This window comes from Xenopus tropicalis, chromosome 5, assembly GCF_000004195.4.
Source record: "Xenopus tropicalis strain Nigerian chromosome 5, UCB_Xtro_10.0, whole genome shotgun sequence".
In the NCBI taxonomy this organism is placed as follows: domain Eukaryota; kingdom Metazoa; phylum Chordata; class Amphibia; order Anura; family Pipidae; genus Xenopus; species Xenopus tropicalis.
In genome coordinates this window covers 12538598-12550904 of record NC_030681.2, presented here as the reverse complement: position 1 = coordinate 12550904, position 12307 = coordinate 12538598, and the positions used below count along the sequence as shown (strand labels likewise).

The 12307-nt window shown below is 43.0% G+C and overlaps 1 protein-coding gene across 9 annotated transcripts in view; it reads right to left on the bottom strand.

Moving 5' to 3' along the window:
* Window positions 1-12307, bottom strand: part of esrrg (estrogen related receptor gamma) — a 161027-nt gene that overhangs the window by 51841 nt on the left and 96879 nt on the right. For all 9 annotated transcript variants that reach the window (XM_012962574.3, XM_012962576.3, XM_031901422.1 and 6 more), the window contains 1 exon segment: window positions 3103-3213. In XM_012962574.3, the coding sequence (XP_012818028.1) occupies window positions 3103-3213 (111 nt within the window).

Here is a 12307-nt window from a genome sequence, read left to right as displayed (position 1 = left end):
AACCTCGGAGATGTTAAGTGATACCTTTGATGTGGGATCTCATACTGAAGACCCTGGTTCGATTCCCTGCGGCAACTTCTTGTGACCCTGGACACTAGTCACATTTGGGTTTATGTAATAAAAGGCATTACGTTTACACAGGAGCAGTAACGCATAGTGACCAGTTAGCAGGTAGCATTTACTGGTCACCTTTTTGAAAGCAAATATCTTATTGGTTGGTATGGGTTGCTGCTCCTGGGCAAACTTAGTAACTTTTATTACATATTAAGGTTAATCTGCTAGTGTGCCAGCATACTTAGGGGCCTATTTAATATTATGGTGTAAAAAGCTGTGTTAAATAAATGGCAAATCTCGCAGTCCAAACAACGATATTTAAGTTCCAGCAGTAAAAACATATTGCCCTTTTTTACAAAGCCAATGTGGTGAATTTTGTCACCGTTTCTTTCCACAGCATAATAAATAAGCCCCTTAGTGTACCTATAATATATAATGTACCTTTATATATAATATAAATGATTCCCTTATCATTGTAAATGTCAGTGTATGATATCTCGTATGGCCTATTTATGAAGGATATATATTGTGGGCACTCTGAGGTTGGGGGGGTTACCTTTTCTGCCCCTTTTCCTGAAGAAATTCCCACCCTTCTATCCCACTATGCTAATGCCTCTCCATGCTTCCCCCCACTCTGGGAAAAAAATCTCATGGAATTCTCATTTTACCCTCAATGCCCCGGTGTTCTGGAAATTGAACAGCCGCAGGCCCTATTTCTAAGTAAATCTTATTTAATGTTTCCTTAATTGGAATCAATAAAACCCAATTTTCTGCGGTTTTCTCTTTTGTGCACCAACAAGAACTGAAATTTTCTTTCTCCAAGGCCGCGCTCAGGAACGATACAAAACGATGCCGACGGTTTCACCGGCATTTTCTTTCTTTCTTTTTTTTTGTTTGTTTTGACAGGTCGTGAAAATTACATTTTATAAATGCTCCGAGCTAAACAAAAACAAGCTAATTAGGCGAGTGAGGCTAAATTAGCTCGGGGAAGCCTTTAGTCACTGAGTAATGATTTCAGAAGGGCTTGGTTTATCTTCGACAAATGGGGCTTACTGAAATTGGTGTAGTTATCTTCTTATAGGTATTGCAACACGCAATTTCACAATAATCTCCCCGTTCCAGAACGGAAGCGTCGCCCGTGCTGTTAACCTACATCCCTGGTAAGTGACACTGTCAACAATGACAGACCCAAATAAATGAAAATAAATTAAAAAAAAAAAATTCAAGGGTAATCTCTCCATTCCGAAATCCAGTGGAAATGAGACCTCTAATGAAATTAAGCATTACATTTTATTCCATTTGATAGTATTATCAGACAGTTTTCATTCTAATGCTCCAAATCTGCTTAATGCAGCCCTGAAATGTATTTACAGAGCGGTGGAACGGCTTATTGGAGCTGAGTGGCACGGGCCAGATTGGACAATTGAAGGTATAATCAGCGTAATGTTTTTGGAAAGGCGAAGGGGAAACTATGCCATATGTTCACTTAAGCTTTAATTTTCTGTAAAACTGGTGGTTCTGCCTTTGATAAAGCTAAAATGTCCTTTTCCGGAGAGTGAAAAAAAAAAATCTGTGATCATCGGTATGAACAAAAAGTACGTGTGTTTGGCGTGAGTTTTATCTAAAGAACTCAGTACTGACCCCTCTTGGTAAAAATGGGAACCGGTATTGTTTTATAGGTCTTTTTAATCTAATAATGCAGATTTCTTTTAGGTTCTTTACAATTACGAACACAAGGAGCTACTGAATTTGCCTATGGTGACACCAGAACTCAACGGGGCAGTTTCAGTTTCAATTGAAACCATTGTTTAGTAAAATATAGTAAAACTAGACTATAAACTAGACAATAAAAGATTTGCAATTTCTATATTATAAAGGTGGGCATAGGAGCTTTTGTACTGATCACCCTATATAGAAATATACAACGCTATATTGTTATTATGGCTACTGGGGGATTTCATGATCAAAATGGTATACCTGACCCATTTCCAAGGGAATACTGTTACATTTTTACATATTTACTGCTAAATGTATTTTTCACTGGCTGAAATAGTGACTAGAGTGCTGGTAGCGATGATTTTCAGCCCAAAAATGCCCTAGTAGGAACTGGTGAAGAATGAGCCATGTATGCCATAAGCGTTTAAGATTAGACCAGGGGTCCCCAACCTTTCTTACTCGTGAGCCACAGTCAAATGTAAAAAGACTTGGAGAGCAACACAAGCACCATAAAAGTTCATGGAGGAGCCAAATAAGGGCTGTGATTGGCTATTAGGCAGCCTCTATGTATCCTATCAGCTTACAGGGGGCTTTATTTGGTAGGAAATCTTGTTTTATTGCCCCCCAAGTCAGGAATTTAAAATTAACTCCCTGGTTTGGGGGCACTGAGAGCAACATCCAAGGGGTTGGGGAGCAACATGTTGCCCCCGAGCCACTGGTTGGGGATCACTGGATTAGGCAAATGATGGAATCCCCAACCAAGAAAGGTCAATGAAGAATTCAGTATTGAGTTCCAAATAAGGGTTTGATGTCCTTTAGCATGGAATTTCTGTGTTCTGAGTTCAGAATGGAGGCCGTTTGAACTAAAGAATGGTTTTCGGGGGCATTATGTATGTCTTTCTTTGAGTTTCTTTGAAGTTGTAGAATGGTTGAACTTGATAGACTAGTTCTCTTTTTCCCAATTTATGAGCACTCTGATGTAGTTTGGGAAACTAAGCAGCCAAACTGTGACTGAGTGATCACTAGTGCAATCAGAAGGTGTCGCTCCAATGAGTTAATAATCATGGTGCATATCATTAGCCAGAATGTGGCCACCATCAAGAGTGATCTGTTGCTCATATAACTGTTCAAAATGTTGTCTCAAAAGGACTTTCTGATATCCCGTGTAAGTCACAAGTATAAGCCTAGGGTTATAATAACCTAGTTCCTGATGATCAACCACTGACCAAAAGTAGCTGTCAAGTAGTCAGTGGTTGGTGCACAACATAAAAAGTATCAACTATATCACTTACTCACTTCCAGTCATGTAAATACAGTACCAGATATACTTACATGGCTTTTTGGCTGGTTGGACAAGCTGAGGGTTCAGATATGGACTATTTTCTGCATCTATCCTGCGCTTGTACTTTTGTCGACCTCCGCGTACTCTGTCAAGGCGAACTCCTGCAATACAAAAGGAGGGTTCCAGTGTGATTGTGTAGAAGAAAACTTAGAATTAGGTACCTTGTTGGTGTAATTCAAAGTAGCTAACAATATTAGATACAATGGTTTGTCAATATAAGTCTGAGAGATGTGTCGGGAGTGAATACAATGGGTCTTTAATAGGTTCTTCCATGCTATACATGTCCTCAAAGCAGTTAATTGGACCTTTAGTCCATCTACAACAGGGATCTTTAATCTTTTTCACTCATGATGAGCCACACAAACATGAAAAAAGTTCTTGGGGGGTGCCAAATAAGGGCTGTGATTGGCTATTTGGTAACCCAATGTGGCCTGCTGGCCTGTAGGAGGCTCTGCTTGGGGTAAAACTGTGTCTCTGAGCTTCCAAAACTTGTCTCCAAGCCAGAAATGTAAAAATGGCTCCTACTTTTGGGCTACTAAGAGCAACATGAAAGGGGGTGGTGAGCAAAATGCTACCCCCAAGCCACTGGTTGGGGGTCACTGATCTACAGTGGTATAACTGCCTTAAATCAATGCATGGACTCACACAAGGGAATACACAAATTACACATATGTACAACTACATGTTACTGAGTTCAAGAGAGCTATGTATGTTACATGAACACCCAATAATATAAATAAATCAGTATATAATGTATCATATCTATTGGAATGAAATTTGGATTAGCTGGAAAAGGATCGAAGGGGCGATAAGTGCAGCAAATCACAAGATGAAAAGTAGACCTATGACTGGCCGCCCCGGCATCTTAATAGCAAAGGGAAGAAAATGAACTCTGCATAATTCAGGTGCTATCATCCCGCCTGTTTGGTGGCGGATTTCATGGATGCAAAAAGATGGATAGGACAGAAAAGCAGTGTATTTAATCAAATAGTAATAGGACTGCAGCCTAAAATTTAAATAATATAAATCTATTCTAATCAATCATTTTATTTGCCTGGGTTTCACAATAGGAGCGGCACATAAATTCCCTTCTCTGAATATAAAGTGCAAAAGAGCTAAAGATGGATATCACCGGGGAAGGATAAAAACCTCTGTGCTCTGCTTTGGTATCGAACTGATGTACCCAACTAGGCCCGGGAAAATGCATAGTCTGGTGCCTTAATGCTTAGTGATACATGATCCTCAAGGAAACTGATACTGGAGGCCAACTATACACTGCCATTTTCCTGCTGAATTGTGCTTAGTACAGGGGAATACCTATGTGCCATAGTTTTATGGTATCTCTCTGTACAGGCTATGAGCAAACTTAGGGGGCTGTTCCTGCTGAATTGTGCTTAGTACAGGGGAATCCCTATGCTGCCATAGTTTTATGGTATCTCTCTGTACAGGCTATGAGCAAACTTAGGGGGCTGTTCCTGCTGAATTGTGCTTAGTACAGGGGAATCCCTATGCTGCCATAGTTTTATGGTATCTCTCTGTACAGGCTATGAACAAACTTAGGGGGCTGTTCCTGCTGAATTAGGTTTAGTACAGGGGAATCCCTATGCTGCCATAGTTTTATGGTATCTCTCTGTACAGGCTATGAGCAAACTTAGGGGGCTGTTCCTGCTGAATTGTGCTTAGTACAGGGGAATCCCTATGCTGCCATAGTTTTATGGTATCTCTCTGTACAGGCTATGAACAAACTTAGGGGGCTGTTCCTGCTGAATTAGGTTTAGTACAGGGGAATCCCTATGCTGCCATAGTTTTATGGTATCTCTCTGTACAGGCTATGAGCAAACTTAGGGGGCTGTTCCTGCTGAATTGTGCTTAGTACAGGGGAATCCCTATGCTGCCATAGTTTTATGGTATCTCTCTGTACAGGCTATGAGCAAACTTAGGGGGCTGTTCCTGCTGAATTAGGCTTAGTACAGGGGAATCCCTATGCTGCCATAGTTTTATGGTATCTCTATGTACAGGCTATGAGCAAACTTAGGGGGCTGTTCCTGCTGAATTGTGCTTAGTACAGGGGAATCCCTATGCTGCCATAGTTTTATGGTATCTCTCTGTACAGGCTATGAGCAAACTTAGGGGGCTGTTCCTGCTGAAATGTGCTTAGTACAGGGGAATCCTTTTGCTGCCATAGTTTTATGGTATCTCTATGTACAGGCTATGAGCAAACTTAGGGGGCTGTCCCTGCTGAATTGTGCCTACTACAGGGGAATACCTGTGCTGCTGTAGTTGTACAGTATTTTTCTATACAGATAATGAGCAAACTTGGGCATGGGGCGTTCCTGCTGAACTGTGCTCAGTCCAGGGGAATGCACGGTTACACAGGCATGTAAACTCCTGGGCTCACTGACAAGATTAGTTAGGGGATCTACTGTGCGTTTTCCTGCTTCCCTGGAAATACATGACCCCGGGGGCTGCCAAGGGCTAAAATAGCCCCACCGGTTAATTTAAGGCCGCGTGTCATTTAACGTCGCCTTTCTATTTTTATTCCTGCCATGCAAAAAAAAAAAATCATTTGTTCAACCAAAGCAGCACCTTTTTATAGTCGCACGCTGACATCAGATAAAGCCGCTCGCCTGACAGCTACTGTAATCAATTTACAGCAGATCAGGGGTAAAAGTGCCAAGCTCAGGTGAAAACCAAAACCTCCCGTAGCTCTACAGTATGGGAGACTACAGTCCATTAGCCACTTCATTTTTTTTTTTTGCTGAAAACTACATCTTGTGTCATAAAAGCAGATAAAAAAGCCCTGACTCGCCCCATCGCTAGAACCAAATATGAAGAGCATATCGGTAATCTGAGGCCGCTGCTAAGGGGTCGGAGGTACAGCAACCAATATATTAATGCAGCATAGTTACTGACTCATGAAATCAAAGTGCCTGATCCAGACCTTATGACTGCTATTGGGGCCAATGGGGTCCCTCTAGGGGGCCCTATAATGAATTATGGGCAGGGCCCAGGAGTTTCTAGATATGTCATTATGAAAAGTATACCCCCTTTCCCCTTAATTTTGGTTCATGCTTCCTTCCTATCCCTAGACTTCCAGACAATTGTGTTAAGGCCTCCCAATGTTATCAATGGGACCTCTGAGTCTTTCCAGTACAGAGAATCATTGATCTTGTCAGATGCATTCAATGCTATGAAGCTACCTGGAATCGAACCCAAGCCAATCAGGCACTACTGTTATATTTCTAGTTTGTTCTGATAGGATGGAACTATAAAAATACCAAAAAAAAGCAACTCTAGTTGTATACATTTATAGTTAACTATTTATTTAGTTAACTATACTATATTTAGTTAACTATATTACCCATAATTACGCAGTGTCTAGGCTCACATAAAGACTTCCTCCCATATGTAATAAAAGGCACTTAGTTTGCCTAATTGCAGTAACCAAGTAGCTCATTGTGACCAATAAAGAGTCTGCTTTGAAATAGGTGATCAGTATATTCTACCTGCTGATTGGTTGCTATGAGTTACTACTGGGCAAACATAGGGCTTTTTATTACATAACCCCTAGGGCAGTGCAAGGGGCAAACTGCAAAAGACAGGCACAAAGGGCACATTTATTTCCCACAATGCATTAGAACTTCAGGTGCAACTCTTTGTGCCAACCTATCAGAGCCTACGTATATGCCCTCTACTTGTGCCTTATTGATGTAGGATTAGATCCGTGAACTTACTAATTGCTCAAGGGAGACATTCCCTTGTTCCACTGGGCACTGTTAAACCCAGGGCAGCTTGTAGTGCCCTATGTAAAGCCACCTTGGGTGCTCTAGGGGCACAACGTTGGCTCCGTGGCCCTTGCAACTACCCATAAGTAAATGAACTCATTTATCTCTTACAGGTTCAGAACGTAACAGCTTTACTATAGCCTTATTATTACCCCAATGTAATTTACAATGTTTTCCATATAAATGTTGCACAGACACACTAATTTAGATGCTCCTTTTTTTGCCTTAGATGAACTTGAGGTCTTCATGGTTTTGAGGGGGGAAGGTAGAAAAAGCAGCTGCGTGTTGAAAGACAACGACTTCTGTCTGAGAAGTGGATCCGGGGAGCTCGGGAATAAATGAGTCTAACAATATCCAATACCTCATTATTTTTAAACAGCTATCTATACACTGGCGCTGACACCTAGTGAACTCTTCATTACTCCCAAAGATGCAAATCTTGGTGGAAACAAGGGAGAATCCCATCGGGAGTACCAGCCTCATTTCATGCAACAGTGAGGAAATTAAATGCCTAGTAGATACCTGACAGCTACAAACAGCAGGGATCTCCAAACTGAAGCTCTCCAGCTGCAGGTGAACTACATCTCCCAGAAGCCTCAGGGTTGTGAGGTCCAGAAAAAAAGGTCAGAAATCAAGAGGAGGTATTTTGGTACCACAACTGGAGCCCAAGTTCTCTCATTGCCTGGGCCAACTCTATTTCTAACTGGAGTTCTGGTAGAGGAGTGTTTTAGCTTCTGTGCAGTGGTACGGTCCCATGGAGGGAAGGAGGGGATTTCTTTAAACCTTCTGTGCTATTGGCCCACATCAAGCCTCCCAATGCTGTGCCTTGCAGTTCAATAAATGATGAAGATATTTAATATAGTACAGGGGGAAAGTTCTCCGTCCATATATGTCGTGGAATAAGACTGGAATAACACTAGTGTGGTCTCCGATGTGACTGAAGTATTTCATGACTTTGCCTCAGACGGGGCCCCGTAATGGATACTGATATCTGTTCTCAGCTCTGCTCCAGCCCAAAACACAGAGTAACATAAAACGCTTTAATAAAGAGCTGGCTCATTCTAACAATGCAGGAGGAAGCCAAATATGACAGCAGGGAACATCTTTCTGATACAGTTAATCTCTTTCGAGATGAGAGCCTGTTTTTCTAGATGTAAGACAAGCATGTTACTCCTTGTTCCCTGTTCCGAAATGCTAACGTTACACGGGCCTCTACATGCCAACAGCGATCGCGGGGCTACTGAAAAAATAAAATGATGGTTGGACTGTAAAAGAAGATCAATTAGGGTAATGTTGCAGAAAAATCCCAAAGTTTGCAATAACTCCAGCAACCCCTAGCGTCCAATCAGATGCTTGCTTTAAAACAGGTGACCAGTAAATGCTATGTTGCACCAAATAAAAGATTTCAATGACCCTTTGAGTCATAACTTATCAGCTTTATGCCAGAGGGACTGCTGTAATATACCATAGACCGGTGCTATGTATTGGGCTGGTGGGGGGCTGTTTGGGCATCTATGTACTAGAAATGCCAGGGTCTATTTTGAATCCTGTCTGTGCTTGGTTGGGCCTTTGGGGGCCTGTTGGGCCTCAGTGTACTTGGATGCCAGGGTCTATTTTGAATCCCAGTCTGGGCTTGGTTGGGCCTTTGGGGGCCTGTTGGGCCTCAGTGTACTTGGAATGCCAGTGTCTATTTTGAATCCCAGTCTGGGTTTGGTTGGGCCTTTGGGGGCCTGTTGGGCCTCAGTGTACCTAGAATGCCAGGGTCTATTTTGAATCCCAGTCTGGGCTTAGTTGGGCCTTTGGGGGCCTGTTGGGCCTCAGTGTACTTGGAATGCCAGTGTCTATTTTGAATCCCAGTCTGGGTTTGGTTGGGCCTTTGGGGGCCTGTTGGGCCTCACTGTACTTGGAATGCCAGTGTCTATTTTGAATCCCAGTCTGGCTTTGGTTGGGCCTTTGGGGGCCTGTTGGGCCTCAGTGTACTTGGAATGCCAGGGTTTATTTTGAATCCCAGTCTGGGCTTGGTTGTGTCTTTGGGGGCCTGTTGGGCCTCAGTGTACTTGGAGTACTTGGAATGCCAGGGCCTATTGTGAATCTCATTCAAGACCGGTATCAAAAGACTTAAGGTCACATGACTGTACAGGTTTGAGAAATTAAACATAATACATTTTTATTGACTCATGATACAATTTTCTGGTCTTATCTAAAATGAAGGACATCCCTTGTAAACACTATGGGTTGATTGGCCCAGCGTGCTCCTTTGTACTTGTATCTACAATGTAACCCCCAATGGACAAATGCACTTTTTACCCTAAGAATTCACCTACAGAATTCATACAGCCATAATCAGTTGCCAGCAGGACTTTGGAGCGTTCATGACTTTAGAATCCTATTGACTATAATAACAGCGACTACATTTATTCAAAGAGCCGAGAGAAGCACACTGGGTAAACAGATATTTTTGCTCATATTCCGGAGCAAAAGAACACGGAGATCTAATGACGATGAATTCCCTCACATATTTTCCCAGTGATGAGCCTGTAGCCTATAAAGAGATGATAATATATACCCCCATGGCTGTAACTGAATCTACCCAACAATGCTTTTCTACAGCATAAGGGGGTTTGTTTTACCGGGAACCCCCCATCCACCCACCCTTATTTCTTTTGTAATACCAGCGCTCTTCTCCAGAGTGACATTCTATCTGGCTTCCACCTCCTGCATCTGTTCCTCAGCTTATTCTCCAGTGATTAATTGAAGATTTATTGGGAATATTATATTTCTGATGGCACAAACCATGTGATCTCAAGGCCAATAGAGCTGCATCCGTCCGGCAGAAAAAAAAAAAAAGAATTGATCAGAAATGATTCCATTGCTCAAAAGATAAAAATCCCAGCATGTGCTTAACATTAGGAAAGCCTAATAAGCCGGGATCTATTTCAGGTCAGGGTAATACTGTGCATTATAATTACCTTCTGAAATAGTGTCATTGTGTCTGTATCAATACCTGCCAGGGAATGCCATTAAATTCTATTCTAATCAGATCCCGGGCAATGCCATTGGGGAAAGTATCTCTTTATTATGAAATGCATCCCAAAGCTGTTTCAGGCTCTTCTGTTTGTGTTCTATTCAACCCCCCCCCCACCCCTTTTTAGATTTGTGTTTTGTTTTCTATGGCCTTTAACTTTCCAGTCCTGTATAATTATTTTACTGCGGGATTGTTTGCGGGTGTGACATTATATTCTGCAGAGGCAGGAGATCAGATTCAGCACCGTCATTTATAATATTCCGAAAATAATAACAGTGGATTTATTAATAGAAGATACAAATGATGAGGGATTTACTGCTTAAACGATTAACCCTTTTTATGCTACTAGAGGCACCATCTCTCCCTACTATACCTGCTATCCCACAGCCCCAGTCCCTTCCCAGAGGCTATTATCCCCCCACTGCTACTATAGGCACCATCTCTCCCTACTATACCTGCTATCCCACAGCCCCAGTCCCTTCCCAGAGGCTATTATCCCCCCACTGCTACTATAGGCACCATCTCTCCCTACTATACCTGCTATCCCACAGCCCCAGTCCCTTCCCAGAGGCTATTATCCCCCCACTGCTACTATAGGCACCATCTCTCCCTACTATACCTGCTATCCCACAGCCCCAGTCCCTTCCCAGAGGCTATTATCCCCCCACTGCTACTATAGGCACCATCTCTCCCTACTATACCTGCTATCCCACAGCCCCAGTCCCTTCCCAGAGACTATTATCCCCCCACTGCTACTATAGGCACCATCTCTCCCTACTATACCTGCTATCCCACAGCCCCAGTCCCTTCCCAGAGGCTATTATCCCCCTACTGCTACTATAGGCACCATCTCTCCCTACTATACCTGCTATCCCACAGCCCCAGTCCCTTCCCAGAGGCTATTATCCCCCCCACTGCTACTATAGGCACCATCTCTCCCTACTATACCTGCTATCCCACAGCCCCAGTCCCTTCCCAGAGGCTATTATCCCCCCCACTGCTACTATAGGCACCATCTCTCCCTACTATACCTGCTATCCCACAGCCCCAGTCCCTTCCCAGAGGCTATTATCCCCCCACTGCTACTATAGGCACCATCTCTCCCTACTATACCTGCTATCCCACAGCCCCAGTCCCTTCCCAGAGGCTATTATCCCCCCACTGCTACTATAGGCACCATCTCTCCCTACTATACCTGCTATCCCACAGCCCCAGTCCCTTCCCAGAGGCTATTATCCCACTGCTACTATAGGCACCATCTCTCCCTACTATACCTGCTATCCCACAGCCCCAGTCCCTTCCCAGAGGCTATTATCCCCCCACTGCTACTATAGGCACCATCTCTCCGTACTATACCTGCTACCCCACAGCCCCAGTCCCTTCCCAGAGGCTATTATCCCCCCACCGCTACTATAGGCACCATCTTTCCCTACTATACCTGCTATCCGACAGCCCAAAACCCACTGCTACTACAGATGGTCCTGGACTGCCTGCAGAGTCAAGAGCTACTTTGTGCTAGACTACTAAGTATTCCCACACTCATCCTACCTACAGCTGCTGCTCTGTGTAGCTCCACCCTGGCCAGGCCAATACTCATGTTCATTGGTGGGATCCCCTGTTGTGGGCCCCCACATACACAGCTCTAATTATAGTTGTTTTGATCAGTAGAGAACTAAGAAGGCCTATAACCAGCTGAAATAATTTTTCACAAACAACCTTGGACGAGCATCCATTTTGTTCCATTTTTACAATCGCCATAAAAAAATAAGGAAATGGTAAAAAAAAGAAAAAAAATCCTCCCACATGCAAAGTCCCATATATCGTGCACATAATAACAGCTCGCTATGTACCGCGCTGACCTCTTCGGCATCATGTAATTTGACTAGCTGCCTTCCTTTAGTCTTCACTGTTTACAACCTCCTGATCCTGTAGGGAAGAATCCTCTGCTTAGCCGGCCATATATCACTGCACTGTAATGTAATTCAATGACAGTTGTTTTCCATTTCAGTGTTCAATATATACCCTGACTCCCTAGTGAAAGATGCACGGCAGCCATGGAACTGAATGATTTTATGGAGGCTTATTACTTTATGAATCAAACGCTCAATAAGCCACCTCTTCTTTTTTCTTCTATTGAAGTGCTGTGTACAATGTCTTCATTCTACCCTTATATATACGGATAGAGCCTTGGACAAAGAATAGCAATGAATGGGCCTACAGATGCCCCAAAAGAGGGTGCTACTAGTCCCCCCTGTCTCTTTAACTGTTGTCCTGCTTAATAATAATGAGAAGCAAAAAAAACTGGGTGCCAAAATAATGAACCCTTGAGTCTAGATAGAACTGCCCATAAATATCCAACCAGAACAGCTTGTCTAGATATTTTTA